We start from the raw sequence: 27642 nt of genomic DNA on the forward strand, positions 1-27642 counted from the left end.
TGCTGCTTGAGACACCATCCCATGTTGGAGTACCTGTTCAAGTCCCAGCTGCTCTGGTTCTGGACCAGCAGATGATGGATCAAGTGCTTGGGCCCCTGTAACCCATGCGGGAGGCCTGATGGAGTTCCTGACTCCTGGCTTCAGCTTGACCCAGACCTGGTTGTTGCTGCTGTTGGGTAGTAAACTAGAGATTGGAAGGTCTCTCTTCCTGCTGCCTCCTCCCATCCCCTTTGCCCTGATTTTCAAATAAATAAATTTAATCTTTAAAATAAACAAATAAATAAATATTTAAATAAATAAATTCTGCAAGTACGGTTGTTTAGAATAGAATTAAATCTATCCACATTTTATAGCTTTCTGCCAAAAGCACCACAAACTCAAACTGCTCTGCCAGTCACCAGTTTTGATGGGCATCGCCGGAGAGTGCCAGATGATGCCTTACGTTTGTGACATGAGAGGAAAGGAAAGATAATGTGCTAACTCTCTGGATTTTAGGGGAGCTTTCTGTTAGTTGTCTTCAGCTCGAAGTGAACCCAAATCAAGCATTCAGGAGTTACATAACTTTTTTTATCCCAGTCATTGTGAATCAAGATATTGGAATTTAGGGCCAATTTCCGTGATTCCTCCCAGCAGGAACTGATTTTCTGAAGGTCCCCAAGGGGAAAGTGTGTCTGAGGGGGAGGGTTTTCTTTTAGTGGAATCGTAGTCAGTACAGGCATAGCAAGACATTGAGCAAGCTTATAGGCCCTGAACACCTCTGACAGTCTTGGTCCCATTACCCCATCTGGCTTCTTTGCTAGCGGTGATTGATGAGAAGGTGGGGCCTTCAGACCCTACATAATAAGGGGGCTGCTGTCAGAGGAATCGGCCTCTGGTCTCTCAGCTGCTTGGTACCTCTTTCGTTTTCTTTATTTTTTCTTGTCTGTACCCAGTGTATTGCTGGCTTACCTCATAGAATTTACCCATTTGTACAGTGGTGTGCAGGTGTAGAATAGTCTCTCTTCTGTTCAAAAAGTAATAGTTCTAGAAAAATCTTGGCACTGGTATTGTGGCATAATGGGTTAAGCCACTGCCTGCAATGTCAGCATCCCATATGGGCACTGGTTCCTGTCCCGGGTATTCCTCTTCCCATTCAGCTCTCTGCTAATGCACTTGGGAAAGCAGTGAAAGGTGGCACAAGTGCTAGGGCCTCCTGCCTTCGGCCTGGCCCAGCACCAGCTGTTGTGGTTGTTTAGAGAGTGAACCAGTGGATGAAAGAGTGCACTCACTCGCTCGCTTGCTCGCTCTCTCTCTGTAACTCTGCCTTTCAAATAAATAAAGTTTTTAAGAAAAGAGAGGAAAAAAATAGAAAACTCTTAAGAAGTCAATAATTTTAAAGTGGTAGCTTCATCTTTGTTCTGACCTCTATGCCAAGAACCAAGAAGCAGAGGGAGCTCCTTAAACTGCAGTTTTGGAAGGCTGTCTGTTTACAGGGAAGGAAACCTATTAGGTCCATGGCAAGGGTCATTGCATTCTTGGGTCTGCTGTAGAGCCTGGCGGCCTGGGGAGAGCTGCACCTGGTTTGGGATGAGGAGGCCTGGTCTAGTCCGTGAGCAGGAAGGGACTAAGAGCCATGAGGTCATCCCTGTCACTGCGCTGTGCCCTGTGACTCGGTCTTCCCGATGCATTGGCTCCCATGCTCTCCTTGGGTGCCCAGGCTGGTGGAACATCACTCGTTGGTGAGGCAGGCCGTTTCATCTGGGGCCAGCTCTGGAAAACCCTGCCCTGTTGATGAGAAAGCTGCCTTCTCAGAGGTTCTGTTCATTGTTCCCGCTTCTGTCCCATGGAGCTGCTCTGAATGAGACTAATCCCCTTTCTCTATGAAAGCCCTTGTGCCATTGGCCTGGTCCCTCTCAGCCTGCTTCTCTCTAAATAGCCCTGATTTCCATATCAAAAACCATATTTTATTTGTGGTTTAGCCAGTTATATCAACCTAAGGAAATTGTTACTTCAAAAATTTAGTTTATTTTGTTGTGTTGAGAGAGAGAGACAGAGAGAGACAGAGAGACACTGAGGCTGACACTGACTGAGACCTCCTAAACAGGTTTGCTCCCTAAATGCCTGGGAACCAGGAGCTCAATCCAGGTCTCAATCTGTGATGCAACTTGACTGCTGCACAAAACATCTGCTCTATTACTTCTTTTGATGCAGACTCTATATGAGACCATTTCATAAAGCTCACAGACAAATGGAATTAAAAGATAATACACATTTTTCCATGAACTTTTTGAAGAGTCCTTATATTTCTGTGTTTGCAGCCAAAGATTATAGTAGGCTAATAATCAATTTTTGTTTATAATCAGTTAAAGCACCCAACTCTTTCTTGTTTTTTAAAGATTTATTTATTTGCATGGCATAAGTTACAGGGAGGGAGGAAGAGACAGAGAGAAAGAGATCTTCCTCCCGCTGGTATACTGCCCAAATGGCCCCAATGGCCAGGACTGGTACATTCCAAAGCCAGGAGCCAGAACCTTCATCCAGGTCTCCCACAAGGGTGGCAGGAACTCAAGCACTTGGACCATCATCAGCTGTTTCTCAGGTGCATTAGCAGGGTACTGGATGGGAAGCAGAGCAGCTAGGACTCAAACTGCTGCTCTGATATGGGATTCTGGCATTGCAGGTGACAGCTTAGCCCACTGTGCCACAGTGTCAGCTCCAGAAAGCACCCACATCTTTCAGTCAGTTTTAAATGATTTTTAATTAATTAAACCAGTTTCTTTTTACAGATTGTGACTTATCTTCCAGTCTAAGGCCTTTTTCAATTTTGAGTTTGTCATACAATATACTCGCTGTGCCTCTCAGCATCATGGCAAACTTGAATTCTATTCATTCACGTCTTGGTAAGAGAGAGGATGGCAGAGTGCCATGATATTGCATTAAAACCCTCCCTGTAAGCCTAGTATTGACCCTGTAAGTACCTTTTTTCTGCATACGCTGCAAACCACACTGCTCTCTTGTCCATAAGGGTGCATAAAATAATACACCCTGTCAAAAAGCTTCACTGCAGATAAGGAAACCGTCCCGTATTTCCCAACTGGTGATTCTGCCCCCGAAAGAAAATCCTCCAGAGCTGGAGTTGGGAAATGATGGCCTGCAGGCCACAGTGGGCCCCTTGCTTGTTCTTGTAAATAAAGTTTTATTTGGACACAGTCACGCCCTTTGTCTCTGTGTTGTATGTGACTGCCTTTACCCTAGCACGGCAGAGCAGTGTTTATGACAGAGACCATCTGGCTGGCAGAGACTGAAATATTCACTGTTTGGCAGCTCACAGAGTCTGCTGATCTCTGTGTGTGAATGAAGCTGACAGTGGCCAGGGCAGGCTTCTACTGGTAGGATGAGAGAGCTGTGCAGCGTTGATTTGAGCTGGGGATTTCTGGGTGTGAGAGGAAGGACTTGGGGTTCAGCCGTCCTGAAGCGAGCTCATGTCTCAGGTGTTCCCTGAGTACCAGTTGTGCTGGAGAGAACTTACCTGAGTTGCAGTCCAGGTGCCCTTTGTATGCATCTGAGAGGGGAATGGATCTTTGCTTTCCTTTCTGACTTCCAGGTAAGCAAAGTGAAGCAGGTTCGGCTCTGTGCATTTCAGCTCTGGGAGGCATTTCTGAACAGCTAATGAGATGGCACTGTCTGGGGGAAGTTTAGTTATGAAATCATATGGCTTCTGCTCACTGGACCACCCCCCTCTCTTCTCCAGCCAGATCTGTGCTTCCTGCTGGTGTCTGGCCGGACAGGGAGTCCACTGGGCCGGCCAGTCAAGTACAACATCGTGGGAGTGGGGAATCTGATTGGTCCTCAGGTTTACGTCACCGCAAACGGGGCTGTCTACATCCTGTTTGGCTTTGGTAAGAAGCAGTGCTCACATTCGTTACTGTTCCCTGCTGGCTGGTGTGGTTGGGCCTCCCTTGGGAGACAGGGCAGCTTAGGACTTGCTGACACCTGACGCCAGCCCCTTTGTTGCCACCCAGCACGGGGTCTCTTGCTCTTCCCGACTCCACTGCCCGTTACTAATTCTGCTTTCCCTCGCTGCCTTCTCTACAGAGAAGACTGTGTCCAGCATTGGCCTAATCACTTTGCCTCTTTCCCAAGGCACTTTCCCAGCCCCATGCCCTGGGCCAGCCTGGGTGGGCTCTACTAGACCCTTGTGTCAGGCTCAGTGTCTTTTGCTCAGATCCTCACCCTGGGGTAGTTCTGTTGAATTCAGCTTCTCAGTGTTGGTTCTTCCTGTGGTGCTAGGAAATATACAAGCTGTGGCTCTGCGGGACATTTTTGTTCAGGCCCAAAATCGAGACAGCTCACCACCTTCTCTGCAGATAGAAGAGCCAGAGTGGGAGAAGCGAAGATCTGTCAATCTGTCTGAGCTCATCAACATTTACAGGTAGGGCAGGTGCCCTGCCTGGGTCAGGTGACATCTGTGAACCCACACGCCTTGGAGTCTCTCAGTTTGGTTGGGCTGGTGAATATGTGGGCAGAGGTTTGGGACAAACAGTGCTGGCTTTCCTGTACCATCCTCTGATCCTGTTAACATGCATGAAATGCCTTTTTATTTCAGTTGTTATTTCTCTCTTGTGTATTTGAAAGGGAAAGAGAGAGAGAGAGAAAATGAATGAATTCTCCCATCCACCAATTCACTACTCAAATGCCCATGACAGTTGAGGTTGGGTCAAGCCAAAGTCGGGAACCTGCAGTTCAGTCCAGGTCACCCATAAGGGTGCAAGGGACCCAAGTACTTGAGCCATCACCTGCTGCCTCTCAGGATGTACCTTCGCAGAAAGCTGGAGCTGAGAATTGAACCTGGGCACTCCAGTGTAGGACACAGGTGTCCCAAGTGGCATCTTAAGCACCACTGTGCCAGTTGCCTGCCCCAGAGACATTTTTTCTCTTGGTAGTACAGTGTGTTGATATCTCTGAGTGTGTGTCGCTGACCAGGATGAGTGGTCCCTTCACACATAGGTTAGAGGTGGGATATTTGTTGAGGCCTCTGAATCACAGAGGAGCAGGATGATGAGGCTGGAGACCCTCTAGGTAGGTGGTTTATTTATTCAGCAATGCTGAAGTACCTGACCTACTTCTGCCCTGTATTTTTCTCTTAGGTGAAGAATTATTTTGACACAAGCAAGCATAGCAGGCATGAAAACTTATTTTTTATTTTATTTATTTCTTAACTGAAAGCATGTATTTGTTCTAGGCAGTAGATTTTACCCATTTAATTCCAGGCATGGGTAGTAATTATTTTGTTCTTTTCTATCAGGAGTTTCAAATAATTTTCTAATGTCTTCTTTGGCAGTGTAATTTTATCTTAGTGAATATGACAGGTATTAAATTGAATGGTCCCAGTGGTACAGGGAAAGAAAGAATTTAGTGAAGGTAATGTCATGGACTGCTGCCCAAGTTTACTGAAAAATTTTCAAGTCTCCTGTCCTCACGTCCATCTGCCTTCCCTGCCATTATCTTTGCTCTGTTACTGTCTGCCTCCATGTGAGAGATGTCACCCTGTAGTACTCATGTGAATTCCTATTGAACTTGCATGTAATTTTCCAGGGATCCTTGATTCCTAAGGGCTTAGGATTCAGTAGGAATGACAGGGCATCTGTCTTGCTAAGGTAATGGTGAGACATGAACACCAGAGCATGAGTCTGCCTAGAGAAAAAGGCAAAATAAATGGCTTCAGGCGTCTTCTGCAAGCCACAGACTAACGTCTGGGGTCTGTTTGGTGCAGTGATGGCGTGGAGCTGCTCCAGTTAGTGAAGGCACCGGACTCCAACTGCAGCAACCTCCTGATTACAACCAGACAAGGCCTGGTCCTGCTTCGTGGCCAAAACCTGACGCCCTATTGGACACTGAGCCTTCCAGGCCTGCGCAGGTTTGCAGGCTGTCCCTTCTCACATCTGCTGTTTTGAAAAATGAACTACAGCACTTGCTTGATATATGTGGCTTATGCAAGAGAAGGGCGGGGGTGGGGGCAGGGGAGTCCTTGTTTTCCTGTGTGTCGCTCACTATTGATGGCTTCCTTGTCCTTTGCCTGCAGCCAGCCTACTCCTGGATATTTCACCGATGATCAGACGCTAGACTTCCTTCTGCAGATCCAAGATGGAATTGGGATGAAAAAGGTAAAATGCTGGACTTAATCCACACATACGAGAAGTAAATGCTTTTTCTCCAACCATGTCCTATGCACATGAGAAATAAAAAGAACTTAAAATATGGTCTCTTGCTTCAGAGAACTCAGCCGCTCTAGCTGAACAGATAAAATGCAAACTCACAGTCAAGTGCCAAGGTAGGTAATCGTGGAGCTTCTTAGGCACACCTCCTTCCCGTGCAGGAGTTACTTCTGGGTCCCTTGCTCACACTGAGGCCATAGTAGGAGCCTTCTGGGTTCTCTTGGTGGGGAGGGTCAGAAACAGGTAAATGCACTACTTCGGATCTCAGAGGCAGGCTTCCGGTGGTGGCTGGTTTTTAAATACTCTATTTATTTATCCATTGATTGATTGATTTAGCTGCTTAACTACCTACTTGTTTATTTATTTGCCTGTTTCTCTATTTGTCATTTATTTCTTTATTTGTCTATTTATGAATGAAGCAGACAGAGCTCCCCAAATGCCTATAATGGCTGGGGCTGGGCTAGGCCAAGGCCAGGAGCCTGGAGTGCAATCCAGGTCTCCCACATAGGAAGGCAGGACTCCAACTACATGAGCCATCACTGCTGACTCCCAGGGTCTGCATTAGCAGGAAGCTGGAGTCAGGACTTAGAGCCAGGGGTCAAACCCAGGCTCTCCAACCTGGATGACTTAACTGGATGACTTACCCTGGAACCTGGATGACTTAACTGCTAGGCCAAATGCCCTACCTTGGTGACTGGGTTTTTGTGGGAGACTGTCAAAAGGAGGTAAATATGAGCAAGGCCTTTAAAATTGAATTGTGAGGGACTGGTGTTGTGGTGCAGTGACTTAAACCTCCACTTGTGACCCTGCTATCCTGTATCAGAGTGTAGGTTTGAGTCCCGGCTACTCTGCTTCCCATCGAGCTCCCAGCAAATGCACCTGGGAAGTGACAGATAATGGCTCACATGCTTGCCACCCATATAGGAGACTCAGATGGAATTCCTGGCTTCAGCCTGGTTCAGCCCTGGCTGTTGTAGCCCTTTGGGAATAAGCCAGCAGATGGAAAAGCTCACTTTCTCCATCTTTCTCTGATAAATGAATCTTTGAAAAAATTGCATTGTATTTGTGTGGAATAGAAGCTTACCAGCTAAGGAACCCAGAGACCGAGGCTCAGGGGCAGAAATGATAGAGCCTGTATTAGGGCACTGAATATGGATCTTTCTGGTTTGATGTGAGGTTGCATATTGTGAGGATATCAGGGTTGGACACAGTTTCCATTCCTTCAACATTATAAGCAGAATACAAGAGGTTTTTCTTTCCTTAAAGTTTATTTGAAAGGCAGAGCGACAAAGAGAAGAGACATAAACACACACACACACAAACACACAGAGATATATCTGCTGATTCACTGCCCAAATGCCTGTAATAGCCAGGGCTGGCCAGGGCAAAGCCTGGAGCGAGGAACTCTATCCAAGTCTCCTATATTGGTGGCAGGAACTTAACTACTTAGGCCATTATCTGCTGTCTCCCAGGTGCATTGACAGGAAGCTAGATGGAAAATGGGAATGGGACTCTATCCCAGGGCACTCCAATATGAAATGTAGGCATCCCAAGTGGTAGTTTAATCTGTACACCACAACACCTGCCCCAGATTACAGTGTCTTAAACTTGCCTTTTTCTTGTGTAATCGATCTAATTTATCTTCTCTGTAAAAAGGGTAAGTATATGTGGATAGATAGATGTACATTGCCCACTGTTCTTTCAGAGAGATAATGAAACCCAACAGACAGTCATCCCCTCTAATGTGTGCCAAGTGCTATGCTAGATGCTGGAAACACAAATAAATGAAGAGAGGGCCCCTGGTCTTGTGTGGTTCACAGTCCCCTGTGGTACCTGGAGCACGTGGCTCTACTGCATCATGGAAGGTGAAGCTGCTGAGGTTTGCACTTGTTGTTGCTGGGACCATGGGAGCAGGTGGAGTGCAGGAGAGCCAGGCCAGGGTGTCAAGAGCTGCTTCATGTTGGTGAAGAGAAAAGCTTTGCTGGATGGAGAGCTAAGGAGGGCCTGAGTGAGTGCGTTCCTGCCGGAAAGCTAAGAGTGAGGCCAGCTTTTCGAGGGCCCTAAAAGCAAGGCTGCAAATTTGGATGAGATATGGGAGGCCATGGGATGATTTGGTCACGGGCAGAGTTCAGATCTAGAGATGGAAGCATCTCTCCAGGGAGTCTCCTAGCAGTGTCTGACTGTAATTCAAAGGATAGAGATCAGCATTTTCGCTGGTGTTCCAAGGGGGATTTAGGGGAGAAGGGTTTATCACAGATTGGTTAGGAGCTGAGACACTAAGGGTTTTAGTGCTGGGTTTTAATCCTGGCTTCATTACTTGTTGTTGACCTTAGACAACGTGTATAATTTTGCCCAGCTGCTGTCTTCGTGTCTGTGAAACAGAAGTGAGAGCAATGCTGTCTTCCTGGGTTATTGTGCCAGAAAATGAAAGAACTCATGGATGCGGGTAGATGGGCTTCCTCAGTGCAGTGTCTCTAGACTTCTTTCCCCACTCAACCTGCTGCTGGTCTGTCTTTGCCCTCTGCTGGCTCAGAAGAGCTTGTCTCAGCCAGGTTGGCCCCAAGACCTTTCGTGATGCAGTCCGAGTTTGAGCTGAGACGGGCAGGACTCAGGACACTGGAAGCCAGGCTAGGTGATTGTCCACAGGGGCCTGAGCCTTTCACTTCCTGCAGACCTGGGACACAGAGAAGACAGGGAGCGAGACCCTTGGGCTGGAGATTGGGGGGAATTGCTTGGCTATTTGCATAGTGAGGGGCTCCAGATCTGTGGGGTCTGAGGTACTGGGGGAAGAGCAGATGCATGTGCAAATGCTGCCAGGGGTTGACTTTGACCCCCTTAGTCATCCTGTGGAAGATGCCACCAGGCAGTGAAGTCCCTCTCTGCTTGTTTAATCTATCTCCCTTCGATCTGAGTGCCCCCTAGGACAGAGCTACCTGTGCCCTGGTATCCATCAAAGCAGACCCACAGAGCTTGTAACAGTGCATGGGACAGAAGACAATCGTGGACGGTTGTTCCTAAGAGGTTGCTGCAGCTGTGGGAGGGGAAGGGCAGGAATGAGGCGCTGCTGTTGGCCTTGAGTTTCCCATGGGAGCAGATGGCTGCTGTCTCTGCCTGAGACTTGTCACACACGTGCTAGCCAGTTCACTCCCTCTCCTTGATCCTTCATCCCTCATCTGTGAGAAGAGGGGGCCTCGGTGATTTGTAACGTCCCCCTCCCACAAGAGCATCATACAGTCCTGTCATCTCTCAGCAGCAGCAAGGGCTGCCGAGGTTTGGGTCCTGGTTCCTGCCGTGACACCCATTCTGTTCAACCTGTTAGCATGTGTGTGAGCGACCGTCTGTGTGCTTCCTGTTTACTGCGCCCTGGCCTGCTGCTTCTTGGGGGCTGGCCGTATTCACTCCTCGCCCCCTGTTTGGCAGATGATGGTGGTGGATGGCAACTCCAGCTCCATCGCATGGAGTTACAGTGCCCCGTGCCACGTGAAGGACACGCCAGCCACCTCAGCGCTTACCGCAGACCAGAAGTCCGTCTTCCTCTTCTGGGCAGAAGGGCTGTCCGCTGCAGCTCCGAATTCGGTGAGTCCCTGGGAGGGTCCCTGTCTGCAGGGCTGACTGGGGCTCAGTGACCTTCAGAGAGTTGGGGTAAAACAGGCCAACGTGCACTTGAGAAAAGCAGGAGTCTCGTTTCCTCCCTAGCTACACTTGCCACTTTTGCCTGATGGCCCAAAGTGTGAATGCTGACAACAGCTCCTAACTACAGGCTGTAGCAGTGGGAGGCTGGATGAAGAATAAAAAAAAATCCTCTCCAGGGGCCAGTGGGTTAAGCTGCCACTTGTTGACACTGGCATCTCATATGGGAGCGCTGGTTTGAGTCTGGCTACTCCTCTTCTGATCCAGCTGTCTGCTAATATGCCTGGGAAAGCAGCATGTACAAGATGGCCCAAGTGCCTGGGCCCCCGCCATCCATGTAGGAGACCAGAATGGAGTTCTGAGTTCCTGGCTTCATCCTGTCTCAGCCCTGGCTGTTGTGGCCATTGGGGGAGTGAATCAGTGATGGATTATCTCTCTCTCTTTCTGCCCTTCAAATTAATAAATTAGACTTTAAAAAAGATCCTCGGGGCTGGCGCCATGGCACAGTAGGTTAATCCTCCACCTGTGGCGCCAGCATCCCATATGGGCGTTGGTTCTAGTCCCGACTGCTTCTCTTCCAATCCAGCTCTCTGCTATGGCCTGGGAAGGCAGTAGAAGATAGCCCAAGTCCTTGGGCCCTCGCACCCGCGTGGGAGACCTGGAAGAAGCACCTGGCTCCTGGCTTTGGATTGGCGAGGTTCTGGCCTTTGCAGCCATTTGGAGACTGAACCAACAGATGGGTGGAATACCTCTCTCTCTGTCTCTCTCTCTCATTATCTGTAACTCTACCTCTCAAATAAATAAATAAAATCTTTAAAAAAAAATCCTGTATAGATACTAGATCCAAATTTACAGTTAATTCCTCTTTTTTTAAAAAAAATATTTATTTGAGAGGCAGAGAAAAAAAGAGAGACAGATGGACACACAGAGAGAGATCTCCCATCCTTTGCTTCACTCCCCAAATGCCTATGTCAGCCGAGGCTGGACCAGACTGAAGCTGAGAGGCAGAAGCTCAATCCAGTTTATCCGTGTTGGGGCAAGGACCCATCTTCAAGCCAGCATCTGCTGCCCCTATGGTGCACTTAGGCAGGAAGCCGAAATCGGGAGTGGAGCTGGGACTCGAACCCAGGCATTCCATCATGGGATGCAGGCATCCAAAGTAGCATCTTTTTTTTTTTTTTTAATTTAATTTAATTTAATTTTTTAGTTTTTATTTGACAGGCAGAGTTAGACACTGAGAGAGAGAGACAGAGAGAAAGGTCTTCCTTCCATTGGTTCACCCCTCAAACGGCCGCTACGGCTGGTGCTGTGCCGATCCAAAGCCAGGAGCCAGGTGCTTCCTCCTGGTCTCCCATGCGGGTGCAGGCGCCCAAGCACTTGGGCCATCCTCCACTGCACTCCCGGGCCACAGCAGAGAGCTGGACTGGAAGAGGAGCAGCCGGGACTAGAACCCGATGCCCATATGGGATGCCAGTGCCGCAGGCGGAGGATTAGCCAAGTGAGCCCCGGTGCCGGTCCCCCAAGCAGCATCTTAACCAGAGGGCCAAATGCCTGCCCCCGGAAGACAGTTCCTACGTGCTGCGGTTGTTGAGGAGAAGAAATCATTATGACCGACCAGGAGTGGCCGGAGGGCGTTTTGTGGAGGGGTAGGCATGGCTTTGGGGTGAGTAAGCAGACTGCAGACGCATGCGCAGGAGTGGGGACAAAGCAGTAGAGGGGGACATTGACTGGACTACAGCTAGGAGGTCAGCAAGGAAGCCAGGGAGAGCAGACCTGACACCGAGCAGGCAGAACCCAGAGTCATCGGTGTGCTGCGATACTTGAGTGGGGCTTGTGAGGCGGCGGCCTCCCAGGACAGGTACCTGGAGGCTTTAGCAAGGCCCACCCTGCCCTCGTTCCGCAAGAAGTGTCTTCACTCAGCTCTCTCTGTGTGCCAGGCCCTGTGATCCCTGTGGGGCTCTAAGGACAAGAGAAACTGTCCTGGCCCCTGGAGAAGACACATGGTCCACGCATGATGCGGGGAGCCTGATGGAGGCAGAGTCTTTTTTCTTTTTCAAAGATTTATTTTATTTATTTGAAAAGTAGAGTTACAGAGAGGGACAGAGAAATCTTCCATCCACCAGTTCACTCACCAAATGGCCACAACAGCTGGGGTGGGCCAGGCTGAAGCCAGGAGCCAAGAGCTTCTTCTGGGTCTCCGATGCGGGTACAGGGACCCAAGGACTTGGGCCGTCTTCTGTTGCTTTCGAAGGTGCATTAGCAGGGAGCTGGATCAGAAGTGGAGCAGCTAGGACTTGAACCTGCGTATATATGGGATGTCAGCGTTGCAGGCAGTGGCTTTACTCACTGTGCCACAGCGCAGGCCCCAAAGGCAGAGCCCTGAATTCATCAACCACACACACGCTCAACAAGTGATTTAAGGTTTTTTTTTTTAATTTTGAAAGGAAAAGCGGAGTTACAGAGGAAGAGAGGGAGAGCACGCTTGCTTTCACTGGTTCACTTTCCAAATGGTGCATTAGCAGGGAGCTGGATGGGAAGAGGAGCAGCCAGGACTTGAATCAGTGTTCATAGGATCCTGGCTTCTCAGGCAGTGACCTAATCCATTGCACCACATGCTGGCCCCTCACCTTTTGAGCTGCTTGTTCTTTTTCCATTCATGAAGGTTCTGTTCTATCTTTTTTTTTTTTTTTTTTTTGTACCGGCAGAATTAGACAGTGATAGAGAGACAGAGAGAAAGGTCTTCCTTCTGTTGGTTCATCCCCGAAATGGCCGCTATGGCTGGTGCACTGCGCTGATCCGAAGCCAGGAGCCAGGTGCTTCCTCCTGGTCTCCCATGTGGGTGCAGGGCCCACGCACTTGGGCCATCCTCCACTGCACTCCCGGGCCACAGCAGAGAGCTGGACTGGAAGAGGAGTAACCGGAACAGAATCCGGCGCCCCAACCGGGACTAGAACCTGGGGTGCTGGCGCCGTAGGCGGAGGATTAGCCTAATGAGCTGCGGCGCGGGCCCTGTTCTATCATTTTTAAGATCAGATGGAACCAAAATCTAGATATAATTCTAACCCTGCCACGGGCCTACCATGTGGCCATGGGCAGTTTACCTGACATTGTAACTTCCTGGTTTCCTTGTGTGATAGCAGGGAGGGGGCTGGACCAGGTGACTGTCCCAGTAAGCTTCTGTAAGTACCTGCGGAGGAAAGGCACGCCACAAAGAGCAGATGAGAAATGTAGAAGGAGGCTCCAAAGGAGCCAGTTACTCATTTTGCCCGGGGCAGTCAGAGAGATTGTCACGAGAGAGATGGCATTCAAGTGGGGCCCTACGGAAGGGAAGCGTGTTGATGTCCATGGGTGGGCAGCACGGTTGGGCAGTCCAGGAGGAACATGATAAGACTGGCAGCAGTTGGATAGAGCCGGAAAGGCGTGTGTTCAGGGTGATAATCAGAGATGCTGCAAGTGTGGGATGAGTAGGTACATAACGGCCATGGAGATCTAGAGAAGGCAGACTTTGGTTAAATGGTGTCGGGCTGTGGTTTGCATACTTGGGAACTTCAGGCTCATCTGTTAGGCAGCCAGGAAGGAGTTTGGCTATTGTTAGCCATCTTAGCTGAGCCAGAGATCCTGGGATCCTAAGGGTGTCCCTTAGAAAAGGTGCCTTCTGTGTGGGCTTGGGCAGGAGCAGGATTGCAAGCTTCCTGCCCACGTTTCTCTTCCCGTTGCGAACTTCCTCTTCTGGGGTTGAGAATTTGGAAGTGGAGGTGACACTCACCCCAGAGCTTCCATTTCCTCCATGAGGGAAGGCCCAAGGTGGCCCCTAGGTGCTCAGTGGAGTAGCTGTTTACTGACGTGCACAGAGGTATTGGTGTGCACTAACCGCTGTGTGGCTGCTTGTGCGTGCGCCTGCACAGACGTCACGCTGACAAAGGTAGTCCCCAGTTTGCACCCACACAGAAACACAAAGTGTAAAGTACTATTTGAGTACTAGTTATAGTATTAAATCACAATGTACAGCACATTTAGGACAGAGATCCTACATGAGGAGTAAGTGCACAGTGACTCCTGTTGTTGACTTAACAAATTGACACTCTTGTTTATGGCGTCAGTAATCTCCCTAGGCTCTTGTGATGAGTTGCCAAGGCTACGGAGGCCTTTTGAGTTCGCCGACTCCGATCTTATTTAGACAAGGTCATAGTCAGAGTGGAAGTACTCTCCTCCCTTCAGAGAAAGGTACCTCCTTCTTCGATGACCTGTTCTTTCCAGTGGGATCTCACTCACAGAGATCTTTCATATAGGTTTTTTTTTTTTTGCCAGAGTGTCTTGGCTTTCCATGCCTAAAATACTCTCATGGGCTCTTCAGCTAGATCCAAATGCCTTAAGGGCTGATTCTGAGGCCAGGGTGCTGTTTAGGACATCTGTCCTTCTATGAGTCTGCTGTGTATCCCGCTTCCCATGTTGGATCCTTCTCTCCCTTTTTTATTCTATCAGTATTTGCAGCCACTAGTCTTGTTTATGTGATCCCTTTGACTCTTAGTCCTATCATTATGATCAATTGTGAACAGAAATTGATCACTTGGACTAGTGAGATGGCATTGGTACATGCCACCTTGATGGGATTGAATTGGAATCCCTTGGCACGTTTCTAACTCTACAATTTGGGGCAAGTCGGATTGAGAATGTCCCAAAATAAGATGTTTGTAGTTTTGCACCTAATGCTTGCAATTAGCTTTGCTATCCAATGGAAAAAAATGCTTTTGGCTCACTATTTTATTTTATTTTTTTTAAAGATTGATTTAGAAGGCAGAATTACAGAGAAAGAGAAATAAATCTTTCATTCAGTTGTTTGCTTCCCAGTGGCCCCACTGGGGAGCTTGGGACTCTGTCCTGGTCTCCCATGTAGGCGGCAGGGGCTGAAGCACTTAGGACATTTTCTGCTGCTTTCCCAGGAGGATTAGCAGGGAGCTGGATCAGAAATGGAGCAGCCAAGACTTGAACTGGTGCTCATATGGGATGCCGGATTGCAGGCAGCAGCTTAACCCTTTGTACCACGGCACCGGCCTGGCTCACTATGTTTAATAAGTGGATTTTGTCTCCATGAGCCCCACCTGCTGTCAAGAGTTGACCCTGTATTCCACTACTCCCACAGGCAGAAGGCTGGGGCGCCAGGTGGCAGGGTTCCAGTCTCTACATCAGATTCCCCTCTTTGTCTTGTGAGAAAGCAGTTTCTAGCCATAGGTGGTGGTGTGAAGAAGTTAGTAATTAGTAGTGTTTTGAGCTCTTTGAAATAGCTCTTGAAATAGCTTTGAAATCTCTTATAAGAGTTTCAAATACAACCTTCTTTAAAAAGAAAAAGATTGATTTATTTATTTGAAAGGCAGAGTTAGAGAGTGAGAGAGGGAGAGACAGAGAGAGGTTCAAATAGCCACAATGGCTAAAACTGGACCAGGCCAAAGCCAGGAGCTGAATCTCCACCCTGGTCTCCCATGTGGATAGTAGGGGCCCAAGGAGTTGGGTCATCTTCTTGTGCTTTCCTGGGTGCATTAACAGGGAACTGGATCAGAAGTGGAGCGGCCATATGGGATGTCGGCATTGCATGTGGCAGGTTAATGCTCTGTGGTACTATGCCAGCTCCAACAAACACATCTTTGTTGCTGGGATCTGGTTTTGCCTCTAAGAGGAATGAGCTACCACCCTCTTCCCTCTTCTTTTTATCTGTGGGGATGTCCAGTGACCTCTTCATTTTTGCTGCCTGTTGCCAGGATATCGTGCCAGGAACTGAGCCACCCCGCGTTTACCACCTTTACCTCCTGCACCCAGCCTTCCCCTCCATTCTTCTGGATCTGGCCAATGCCACGGGCACCGTGACAGCTTCAGAAGGTGAGGCCCGGTGTCGATGGGAGTCTGGGTCCCCGGGGGAGGAGAAAGTGTGTGGTTGTATATGAGAATGTTGCTGCCCCGCCCCAGGAAGGACGTGGGTGTGTCCAAGGACAGCAGAAGCATTTCTCTGGTGTCCCTAATGCCAGGGGCATTGCCAGGGTGGACAGTGGCACCGGGCTTCCAGGATGAGCCCCTTCTGCTCTGAATTTGCCCAAACCTGCCCGCAAAGGGCATCTACATTTCAAAGGCTTTGAGATGATGTGGCCGCTCATGCCACACTTGTTGAGCGCCAGCTGTGAGCCAGGCTCAGCGCTAGGGGCTGGCAGTACCAATCCCTGAGGCTTGGGATTTGGAATTTTCCAAAAGGGATTTGGAGGTAGAATATGTTTTATCTGGGCATTGATTTAGTGGAGACATTTTTGTTTTTGAATAGTGAGCAGACACACTGCATAGAAATTGGAGCCAAGAGAAAAATCAAAGGAAAAAAAATTGCCCATAGTCTGGCCGCTACTAAACCACTTTAACATTTAGAAAAGTTCTGCTTTCTATTATCTAAATAATGCTGTAAAGCAATATTGGGATCACATGGTGGAGACTCTCACTTCAGGAAGCAGAGCCCTGGACGTGAGCTCGTCGGGGGTCCTCTGGTCTCACAGAGTCCAGGCCTCATGGAATTGGTTCTTCCCGCTGGGGAACAAGGAAAGGGGAGGACCAGACTGGCTGTGTTGCCTTTCTTTCTTTCCACATCCTCTTGCTACTTGCAGCCTTGCTGTCTGCATGTGAACTCACTTGCCTTGAGTGGAAGCTGGCACCTGTAGCTCTCGATGTATTGAGGTGCCCTAGGAGTGAGAGCTGGTTTGGAACTTGCAGGTTCACCATGCGGGTGCTGTGTGTGTGCTGGGGGCTGCCCATGGGGAGTTGTCAGACACCTGTGATTGGATCTGAATGAGTAGTTTTCCTTTTTTTTTTTTTTAGTAGTGGGGAGGGGGAGAGAGAGAGAGGAAGGAGAGAGATCTCATCCACTAGTTCACTTCTACTCACTGAATGCCCATAGTGGGCCTCCTGCTAGAGCTGAAGTTAGGAGCCAGGAACTCAATGCAGGTCTTCACATTGGTGACAAGAACCCAGTCACTTGGGCCATGACCTTGAGCCTTCCAGGGTTGGAGCCAGGAATTAAACCCAGATGCGTTGATGTGCAACATGGGCATCTTAACTGCTAGGCCAAATGCCCTTGCTTTTCAATGCTAGTATAAAATAGTATTAGTGAATATTATTACATAGTGATAATTAAGACTCTTAAAACCATTTTTATTGCAATTTTATTTTTAAAGATGAGACAAAATAGTACTAAGTAAGTAAGCAGCTTACATGGCCAGGGAGTACTGACAATCTAGGATTTCTCAGGCTTGCTGGGCTGACTTTTTTAGCAGATACTTGCCACCGTGAGCATATCCTCTCATTTCCTGTGTTGAAGCTTTCTTGGAAATAGCTTCAGAGAAGCCAAGATGCCAAGGCCAATGAAAACTTGCTGCTTTGCTGGCTTCTAGCATCGCCTCTCTTTGCACCATCTGGTTCACGACCTGGCATTTGTTAGGTGCTCAATAAATTTATTGTGTGTTGAGTAAATGAACGAATGGGTTCCTGAACCAAACCTCTGCCCTGTAGAAGCTAGCCGTCCTTGCTGACTACTCATTTTTGTCCTTCCCCAGTTGGAATTAACGACCTCTGGAAGGATGCCTTCTACGTTACCAGGATGACAGGGCTGAACTCTGAAGGGCACCCAGCGCCCCTGGTGGTCAGCAAGCTTAGCCTGCGGTGGGCACTGATGGAGGGCCAAGTGGTCCAGCTAAAGGAGACTACTCCCAAAATTGGTCGTGGTGAGCTGCGAAGGTTCCTCTCCAGGATAAAGTTTGTTGATTCTCCCTACCAGGTGAGCATCTACTAAAATAATTGGTCCCTCCTGAGAGTTTAGGATACCCGCTACTAACTCCAGCTTTGCTCTTGAGAAAGTGGAGAAAGAGGAGCTTTCTTTAAAAAAAGAAAAATAATTATTTGGAAGGCAGAGCAACAGACAGTGACAGACAGACACACAGAGAGCGCAGTATCTCCTATCCACTGGTTCACTCTCAGATGCCTGCAACAGCTGGAGCTGGACCAGGCCAGGCTGAAGGCAGGAACCAGGAACTCAATCCAGGTCTCCCGTGTTGATGTCAGGGACCCAGGTCCTAGAGCCATCATCTCCCGCCTCCCAGGCTACATGCTAACAGGAAGCTGGGTCAGAAGCAGAGGTAGAACTCTAACTCAGGCACTTGGATAGGGAATGTAGGTGTCCCAAGTGGCATCTTAACTGCTGTGCCACAACGCCCAGCCTGGCTGCTTTCCTGAGTATGTAGGTATCAGTTCCCAGTTTGTTTGCATCAGGATTCTTTGCTGAGTGTGGTCCATGACAGTGAAGAAATGGTTCTCGTTTTCAGCCAGAAATGATACCATTCCCGTAAGGGACCACTTGGAAGTACAGGGTCATGGTGTTTATGGTCCCGATGACTGAGAGGGGTCTACACAACTAGAATTGTCTGGCTGGAGCCAGTGACACTCCCAGCATGAGGGAGCAGTTACATATTGAAGAGTTATCTCTGGATTATGGAAACACCAGGACCCTCGCTGCCCCGGGAGGTCAGAGTTTAAGAGCTCATCACGGAGGACGATGTCTTTGGGCCTTTCTAGAGGGAGGAGAGATACCAAGCACTGGGCTAAGCAGAAGCCCGGGAGAACAGCAGCACATTTGCCCTTTCCAAGTTTCCTCCGTCACGCTGACACTTTTCTCTCTCCTGAGAGACAGAGGGTCCCTGACACCCCATTTCCCCCCACAGATCTAGTCTGACGGAGTCTGCAGTTTCAGAAGGGGGAACACAGCGGATGCCAGGGTGGAATCCGTCCTCGCCCTGGAGAGAAGACGTCAGCCGCCTCCACCACCTCTGTGTGACTGGCGCGCGGCACTTGGGGAGGCGCCTATCGCAGTGGGCCTGAGCTCTGCCGCCCGTGCGCCTCCCCCACCTCCCGCCCCTCTAGGAACTCCTTGTGCAGAGTTTGCAAATGGGTTATAAGTTTTTTTTTTTTTTTTGTATGTCTTAATTTATAAATTCTTGCTGGGAAACCAGTGAAGGCTATGACTAGCCTGCATTATGCTGTGTGCATGGAGCGTGTGTGTGTGTGTGTGTGTGTTTTGTTTTGGAGTATGGTAAAATTGTTTTCCAGGTATGTCCTCAACTTCAGGGATCCAGTTCCTTGTTCTCTGTGAAATATTTGTAGTCTGTTGTCTTGAGACTTGCAAGTGGCCTGATTGTGAAGGTCACTCATGAGTTCTCTCCTCTCCCCACTTTCCTGTTGGTTATTTCCCAATTGTAGATAGCAGGTGCAAAACACTGAGTTAGCCACCCCAGCATTTTCACCTCTTCCTTGTCTTGTGCATCCTGTTTCCTTGTGCTTTCCACCTCTATCTAGGAAGTGACCATAAGAATAACCTTTTCCCTACCACAGAGGGAGCAAGAGAAGTAGTTTCAGTGACCCTCTCCGACCAAGTCCCCGTGCTGTGTTCCACGTGGCTTTGATGGTCCTGCCAGTCATGACCATTTTCCTGCCGTAACCTCAGGAGAGAGTGTGTGCCTGCTGTCTTCAGCGTAGAGGCGGCCAGCATCAGGAACCACGCAGGCCCGTGAATTGCTGCTGCTCTCTCAGTGTCTTTTTCTAGAAGGCGTCCTCCTTGCCTCCTCTTGCTTTTGCTTCCTCTTTTATTCAGGGATATGTTTCTGGACTTTTCCTTCTGAGTCCAGTATGCAACCATTTTCCTCTATGCTCCCCTCCCTTCTGATAGACCCTTTGAAGCATTATATTTTGAAGAAATTTATAGGTAAATAACTTTGTAAATGGTTAGGTTCTTTAGAATTAGCTCCAGGGCTTATTCCCCCTTCTTCTATAGAAATTTGTTCTATTAGGTCCTTCTCTGTACTTGTAGGCCACTGCTCGCATGGCAGAAGACTCCACAGTGGCTGGTGGAGAACTGCTTTTCTTCTTGAAGCATTCTGACCAGACATCCATGAATGTAAATCAGGCTCTCTCATTACTTAGAGTTCTCTTTTTAGCTTATGCTAATAAACGGATTCCAGAAAATGACGGACTGCAGATTGAAAGGGATATCTATTAATTGCCGATTAATAGGCATTATGACATCCCAGGAGGTCAGTAGTGATGGGTCCAAGCTGGCACGTTGTTCTGGCCTGCAGATGGTCCTTAACAAGGTTACTGGCCATCTCTGCCTCAGACCCACATTAGCAAATTTGGCTTCAATGCTTTGGGAGTTGTGTGCAGGTCCAGCTTGAATTTTGTGGCACAGTTAAAAGGAGACCCAAGTATGGAGATGGTTCCCAGATCTTTTTTAGGGTTTGAGTCTACTTGATACTAAGGGCCTAGGATCTAGTGTGGTTTAGTGTAGAATTCTAAAGACTAATTCATAGTTGACTCCTGTGGCCTGACTGAGCCAGCTAGGCCTAACCGGGTTCCTGACCAAGTTGCCGCTGGCTGGGAAGCTAGCCGTACTGGAAGGGAGTGAAATACAAGGTTGCTTACTGGGGACCTGTTGGGGGCCACTGTTTTGGGCAAGGGTGGTCCCAGAAGAACCTAGAAAAACGCAATGTCACTGAATTCCTTATGGTGCATGAATTTGCAGACTTAACATAGATTCTGACTGTGGTAAGGTTGCCTCCTCCCTTGCTGTTAAACACGGTTCCAGCTTCAGATTTCTTCCTCCTGCAGCTGGCACGGAAGCGGGTGAGTGGTGGCTGGAGATTGAGGAAGCTTCATCTGACCCACGGGGGTGCTGGTCTCTTGTCAAGTATGTCCCCAAACTTCCTTCTCCTTACAGGCAGCCACTACCCAGACGATGTCTGGGCTAGCAGGAGCTCCTTCCCTCCCCCTCTCCTGCTGTGGGCGGGGGTGCCAGCCAAGGCAGTGTGAGCATGACTTAGACATAGTGATGACTTCTGCAGATGCAAGGGTCTGCCCCTCCTCCTGGCCTCTCCTCTTTCCTCTCCTCCCAAACCTCCCCACTCTGCCCTAGACAACCCCCTCACCACTCCCGAAATGTGTGGCATGGGGATCCTCTCAGCCCTGTGAATGTGAATGTGAGCTCCCCTCATTGTGCACACGAAAGAAGAGCCAGCTGGTATATTGTCAGGAAGCACTATTGAAAATGTGAACTGTTACAGAACAAATAAAAACCGTGTTCCAGAATATGCCTGGTGCTGTTCTCATTCTTAGCCATCAAAGGTGGCTCATGTTTCTTATGGAAAAGAGAAAGGGCAAGTGGGTGGTTGGCATTCTAAATGGGGGAAATAATAGGATAAGTTTCTTGGAAGGGAATCCAGAGAGGAGCCAAGGCCATAGCCTTGTTCACTGGAGAAGCCACTGTGTGATCCTCCACAGTCCCATCTGAGTAACCCCCGTGAGCCATTTCTGGAAATGAACCTGACCCTGTGACAAGGCTGGAAGAACCTCACGTTACACTACTCTTCAGATGATTTCCAGGATCCTATTTAATAACAGTTATTGGTACCGCTTTGGACACAGGACACTGTGACAGGCAGATGGAGGACATCTGTCTCACACACCAAAGCACTCAGCAGTACCTCATATTGCCAGTGTGTGACTTCCAGAAAAATTCAAGTTCATCATGGAAAATGGAGCCACAAACGACTATTGCTTCACTCACCTCCATTTCTCTGGTTCCCAGACCAATAGCTGGATTGATAAGACCCTTAAGGACAGGAGCTGTATTTTACTCCTCTTTGTATCCATTGCAGAGACCAGAGCCTGGCACACAAGCAGTCATTAAAGGGAAGAAAGGAATTTGGGGTGCATGAGATATTGGAAATGGGTAGACCTAGACAGAGCTATGGAAGGAATGGGAGCAATGGCACCCAGGCACCCCCTTGGCCTTAGACCTGAAGAGCCCCTGGTATTCTTAGCCTCTAAAAATGATGCTCAAGAGACAAACTTTGGCTTAAGCAGATGTTGATGAGAAACAACGTGGAAGGTAGGGCTCAGCCAGCTCTCCAAACCCACTTAATACCTAACACTGTTCTTCCTCTACAGCGGCCCCAGTCGCTTCTTTTAGCTCCTGGCTGGTCCCTTGTTGAAACCCCTTGTTTTGTAGCGCTGAATAGAAGTCAACTCCTTCAGAGACCGAGTGGGGGGGCTGATTGGGGTACTGGTGGTAGCTGGGCAAAGGCCCTCCCGGGTGGGCTGCACACGACAGCTGCTGAAGGAAACACTGGTGGTGATGCGGTAGGCACCCCGGGTTTTCTTTGAAGCTCTTACTGTGCCGGCACTTGAACTCCAGCACCATCCTGGTGTAGGTGTTGAACGTGGTGACAGCTGATGCCATGCAGCAGGTGAAGGAGACCCAGGCCGTGCTAGGGACAAATGAAGAAAAAAATTGGACAGTAAGAAACAAAGATGCCATGATCGCCTCCTACGGTGGACTAGGCTGAGCCTTGAAGCGATTTAGGGATCTGCATGTTCTGCCTTCTCCCACGTTTCAGGTAAGCTGTGAGCAAGAGCACTTAATTGGGCCCATCTTTGGGCATTTCTCAATGTTCTGAAAGACAACAACTGATGTAGAACTAAAACCAGACAAGGAGAATTAAATGGGTTTGTTTCCACTGAATTAGTAACTTGTCAGCATCATGCTATTTTATACCTGGTGTGCCTATTTTGTGTGTGTGTGTGTGTGTGTGTATTTCCCAAGCTACAGTTACTTGTGTAAAAATCTCTAAGATTCTACAGGGCTACAGCTCAGCCATATTTAGGGGACATAGCCTAATGTACTCCTCCCTCCCTCTTTATCCCTTTTCCTCCCTTCCTCTATCATCCCAATGCCTACTGCCAAAGATTTCCCTTTGGTTCCTCAGATGGCCAGTCAGAACCATTCCTCTCTTGCGTCTTCCTTTGTTTTGAACTTAGCAAGTCTTAGGTTCCCCAAACTGGGGCCTCTGAGAGTCACTGAGGAAAGTATTTACTACAAATGGGCGGTATTTTGGTTGCACAAATGGAATTTGCTTATTATGAGAACAATGTGGTTCTTGGCTTAAGGAAATTCATGATGGATAGAAGAGAAACTGGAGATTAAGAGAAATTGGGTGGATTCAAGAAAGGAAAAAAGACACCAGGGAACTATATCAAACACATTCCTGCAAACTTGGAAAGTGAAAGCCCTAAATTGCCCCATGATTCTGGGAAGCTTAGGAAACAGGAAATTTTGTGAGGTTAGGGAGGGATTCCATGAGACCAAGTGATGGTCAAAGCCAGGCTACATGTGGGGACTGTGTGTTCGTATTTGTTAAACAAAGTAAATGCAGGCTGGGATGCTTCTGAGCCCTACAGTTTTAATGCCAAGAATGGTTTGAAGATGAACAAAGGTGAGACACGGTGGGCCTGGAAAAAGAAACTAATGTGATTGTTGGTAGAGTAGGCTAAAGACTCTTGAATCAATTAACATTCTATACCATGGAGGAAGGAGGAAGGGGCTAGGATCTCACAATGGCCATATTGAGGCTTTCATCCTGCCCTGCACTGTGTTTTTTCAGGGCTATTACTGTCCGCAGGATTCACACCAGATAGCTAATGCAAGTCCAAACTGGCAGCTTTGCAGTGCGTGCTCCCCAAGGGAGAAAGCAGGAAGCTTTTAATAAAGGAATTCTTTGGCTTGAGTGCTTGTTTTGTCATGCTTGCTGATCCTCTCTAAGAGAAATCTGTAATAACTGCCTCTTCGTTTTGACGGGTTAGAGAATGACTACGGTCTGGGAGTTTTATTTCTATCACAGTTTGGTAGAACAAGAATGGAGATAGGAGCAAGAAGTTGCTCTTGGCTTCAGGGAGTTTATAATGGATAGCTGAGAATTCAACTGATGATCAATTCAATGGCATTGACAGAACTCAATACAAATCTCAAAGCTAATTCTCCATTCTCTGCCCTCCAATACCTTGAATCATAAAAAAGTACAGAACACCATTTCCATAAACAGTACAAAATCAGACTCATTATTCACAGACAGTTGCCACAGCTGGCAAGCAGAAACACTGGACAAAGCAGCCTCATGAAACCAACCAGAGGAATCTTCTCTGTACCTCTGAGCATGCAGGAAAGGGAGGGCCATGTCCCAGAGATCCAAGCCTCGGTCTGGTTGATAGGCTTCTGGGATGAAGAAAAGACAGGAGGACATAGGAGCAAGCATCTAGCTGGGGTGAGGAACTCTAATGAAGGGCAGCTAGGGCGGGGGCTGAAGAGGTTTGGGAAATGAATGAGAAACACTTACTAGAAGGCCCAGCCATAATTCCAAGTATGTGGTCTCCAGTCTTCTGGCCCCAGGTTGGCAGTTGCTTGGAAGACTTGTGAGTACATCATATGGGCTACCATCCCTAGAAGGCCTACAGAGGGAAGAGGCAAGCAGAGCCCTTAGAGAAAGGCTGCCACCGCCATCTCCCGTGAGCCTGATTTTGGAGTGAGGGCCTCAGTTTTATTCAGCCTGTGTTGGGGCACCCATTCCTCTCCCACCACCGCATTTCCTGGGAGATTGAGCTGCCATGGCGGCTTCTCCTTGAATGCACATCTCTACGGTAGCTTACCCCAGACTTCAGGCTGAGAGCTATGCGACAGCATTTAAGTCAATGCTGCACCCAGAACTGTGGCTCCCTTTGACTTCTTCCTACCCTTTCGTCTTCCTCTTACATACACCTCTCACTTCATCCAGCAGAGACAGGCTTGAAAAGCTGTGTATGTAACACAACTGGAAAATGAACCAAATGGCAGATTTTACATACTGAGAAAGCCTGCCAATAAAGGAACTCTGAGGCGAGTCACTATAGCCTGGAATGATCCAATATACAGTTTCACTTGTTATTTCAGTTGAAAACTAAAGATGTCTGTAATGTGTCTCCTACTGGCAGTTTCTGTACCACTTTGGGCTTTTCCTTCCTCTCCTCCAGGATGCATGGAGACTCAAGCCCTCCAGCCAGTACTTCAGAGATGGCTGGACAGCCACTCACCTGACAAAACAGACGAAATGGCAGCAAAGGCGCTCAGCTTGAGCCCACGGCCAGGGTTCCCAGTGAGGAGCAAGTCTGTTAGTAGCAAGAGGAAGCTGATGAATTGAAGTCCGATGTAGGTGATCTGGGCTCCCAGTGATAACCAGAGGATCTCTGTAAGAAACGAGAGAAAGAAGGATACCTCACCTTGACGGGAAATACTGGACAAATGTGAGCATAGGAGTCCCACAGAAACCAAGAGCCCGATAGTGTCTGCCAAAGGGAGGGTGAACGGGGTGGTGATGGGTTGTAGACATGGCTAGGGAGGTCAGAGCAGAAACTGCAGAAGTGCCACAAATCCTTCAGGGACATAACTGCTAAGTCACCATCTTTGTCTCTCTTGTTCCCTATTTCATTTGGGGGCAATCATGTTGACTTTTTTCAACTTCCCTCCCTTTATTTTACAGGAAAAGAAAAGGAAAAGTCTAAGCTGCTTCCATGGTTACTTGGCAACAAGAGAGGTTGGAGGGGTTGGCGATTCTTAATGTGAACTTTACTTCTCCCTGCACTCCTGCGTTGCTTGCCTGCAACATGCATGAAAGCCGGCTGGAGGATGCATGGGTGTCACCCCCAGGGGACTCAGAAGAAGAGAAGAGCAGGAGGTCACAGCGCAGGTAAGATCCAGAGAGGCCCCACTCAATGGTAAATGAACAAACACATACTTGCCACGAGCCCCAGGGGGAGGTGGGGGAGGAAGGGCTTCTCCATCAACCGCTTCCCTCCAAATCGGAGAGCGGAGTGACATGGGCCTTGCAACGCGGCAAATTCCAGTAGTCCTTTCTCACCTCTCTCGGTTGGTGGTGTGAGTTCAAGGAAACTTCGGCACCTCTCCCCTGAAACATACAAGGTACAACTTTGTGGAGGTGCTGCCTTGGGTGGGTGGAACCAAAGCCTTCCTCACCCCACATCGAGGGCAGTCTCCAGAAAAACACCTCCTGCCTACAGAGCAGGTACACAATAAATGTCTCTTTCTGGAAGCAGGGAGGGACATATGGAGAGCTGACAGGCACAGGCTATAGGCATCCAAGATCAATTTCTCCTCCATTTCTGATTATGAAGATGTTACCTGGCGAGCGCCTCCATGGGTGAATGTCCGTATTGCTCACGTTTGAAAGGGCTCACCACACCAAAGGGTAGTAAAGTGTTTCCAGGATTGGGGTGGAGCAGGCTTAGGTGGCTCAATAAAGAATATAAATGCAAGTGCACGTACGTTTTAATTCCCTGTCCATCTCTGTTTCCCTCAGTGTAAATCAGAAGTAGCAGATCTCAAATTGCAGGTGACTCTGGATTAGGAAAAATTCACCACCAGGTGCTCTCTTGCAGGCCACAGGATGGCCTTTGCTCTGAGCAGACAGACGGTGTCCCCAGCCCCATCTGCCCTCCTGAGGACTGCATCTTGATAACACACATGCACTTGGCCGCGGTGCCTGCGCGCTGGATCCCACCAGGCGGCAAGGGGCCTGGGAAGGTTAGTCATCAGCTTTCCCAAGGGTGCCCCCTCAGTTACCCTCTGGGGGACTCCAGACTTTTAGATTTTTAAAATTCTAACAATAATTTTTAAAATGAGAAGATCCTTTTTGGAGGTGAGGGGGAGGAAGAGACTTTAAAAGATGATCTCTGGCGATCCTTTCTGCTACCAACTGAGAAAACCAAGGCCCATAAAAATGAAGTTATCCACAGAAGGTCACAGAGCTGGAGCTTCCCCTGCAATACTCCTCCCTTTCTGTTTTGTTTTAGACAGCAATTCCAGCTTACGAGGACAGAAATTCTCGTAATGTGAAAGGTCTGGAAGCAACGCCCAAGGTTAATGCTATTACAAACGTGCTATTTTTAAACCAGCGAGGCTCCTAAAGAGAGAGGAGGTGAACAACAGGACTTTTGACCTTATTAAAAGGGAAAACCCAAGGAGAAGGGACTTACTCGGGTGCTAGGTTGGGGGCCACTATACTCCCACTGCTGCCTCAGCCTTAAACTGTCTTAACTGATTTGCTTGCCTGCAAAGGAAGATCCTTTGTCCCCCCTAAAAAATACCCGGGCAGCTGGGAAGACGGGGCTACCTGGTTCTTCCATGATTTCCTCACAGGATAGCCACATGCCACTGCGGAAGGTAAGGAAGGTGAACCGGTCATCCCCAGCCTCCCAGCTGTATTGCACCACCTCCTGGGATGATGCGTTGGGGACGCCGCCATCCACGGGCACCGGCACGTCAAAGCACTCGGTTGCCAGACCTTTCCCGCACACGGGCTTGGGCACCTTCTGTGTGCCCACAAACCAGTAGCTGCTGAGCAGGGATGTTGTGGAGAGGCTGAGTGATAGCAGGCTGAGGACGGCAGATAGGCGTGTCCGTTGGCCAGAGGAGCCCTGCGGGAGTTCCATCTGCAACACAGACACAAGAGGAGGGGAGGGGAGATGAGTGCCTGAAGACAGAGCCTCCTCAGACACACGTGGGCCCCTTCCCGTGGCTCCCTCAGCCTGAGCCATATCCCCACACCCACAGGCACAGTCAGCCTCTGAGAGCTTCCCAGGCACTCTGCTCTGGGAGTGGCCTGGAGCCAGCCCCATCAGATGATCTGTACCTTGTATGGTTTCTACAGAAAAGGAGCAGTGATGTGCATAGATCTGATAATGGCGGGGACTGGACTCTGGCCAAGATATACAGCAAGACACAGAAGTAGGGGGAAACGGATCCACCAGATAGGACAACTTATGAGAATACTTTAAAAAGTTCGTGGAAATGGAATGAAAACATGAATTTATTTTGGTCCAAAAAAATTAAAATCCATGCATATGAGGGGGTCTTCAAAAAAGT

At 48.7% G+C, this 27642-nt stretch overlaps 2 protein-coding genes across 2 annotated transcripts in view; one reads left to right on the plus strand and one right to left on the minus strand.

The window, feature by feature from the left end:
• FAM234B (family with sequence similarity 234 member B) overlaps positions 1-20981 on the plus strand; it is a 41476-nt gene extending 20495 nt beyond the window's left edge. The window contains exons 6-13 of the mRNA XM_062194855.1: positions 3731-3878; positions 4270-4411; positions 5753-5896; positions 6062-6143; positions 9615-9770; positions 15578-15695; positions 17405-17625; positions 18566-20981. Coding sequence (XP_062050839.1) covers positions 3731-3878; positions 4270-4411; positions 5753-5896; positions 6062-6143; positions 9615-9770; positions 15578-15695; positions 17405-17625; positions 18566-18571 — 1017 coding nt within the window. The 3' untranslated portion in view covers positions 18572-20981. The remainder of the gene's footprint in view (positions 1-3730; positions 3879-4269; positions 4412-5752; positions 5897-6061; positions 6144-9614; positions 9771-15577; positions 15696-17404; positions 17626-18565) is intronic.
• An 838-nt stretch (positions 20982-21819) lies between these two features.
• Positions 21820-27212, minus strand: GSG1 (germ cell associated 1). The gene is made up of 5 exons (XM_062195503.1): positions 26891-27212; positions 25496-25666; positions 24795-24947; positions 24065-24176; positions 21820-22162 (listed from the first exon to the last, which is right to left on the minus strand). The coding sequence occupies exons 1-5, from the start codon at positions 27207-27209 to the stop codon at positions 21820-21822; spliced, it is 1098 nt and encodes a 365-aa protein (XP_062051487.1). The 5' UTR covers positions 27210-27212.
• Positions 27213-27642: the final 430 nt, after the last annotated feature.

Source organism: Lepus europaeus, chromosome 6 (assembly GCF_033115175.1).
Source record: "Lepus europaeus isolate LE1 chromosome 6, mLepTim1.pri, whole genome shotgun sequence".
Classification (NCBI taxonomy): domain Eukaryota; kingdom Metazoa; phylum Chordata; class Mammalia; order Lagomorpha; family Leporidae; genus Lepus; species Lepus europaeus.

Excerpts from the sequence above, each read along its gene's own strand:
- GSG1 (XM_062195503.1), bottom strand. The coding sequence starts at position 27,209 with ATGGAACTCCCGCAGGGCTCCTCTGGCCAACGGACACGCCTATCTGCC. Across the intron at positions 24,948-25,495 it reads CCCCCTGGGGCTCGTGGCAA|AGATCCTCTGGTTATCACTG; the intron begins GTATGTGTTTGT and ends CGTTTCTTACAG. Across the intron at positions 22,163-24,064 it reads AATTATGGCTGGGCCTTCTA|CACGGCCTGGGTCTCCTTCA; the intron begins GTAAGTGTTTCT and ends ATTTGTCCCTAG.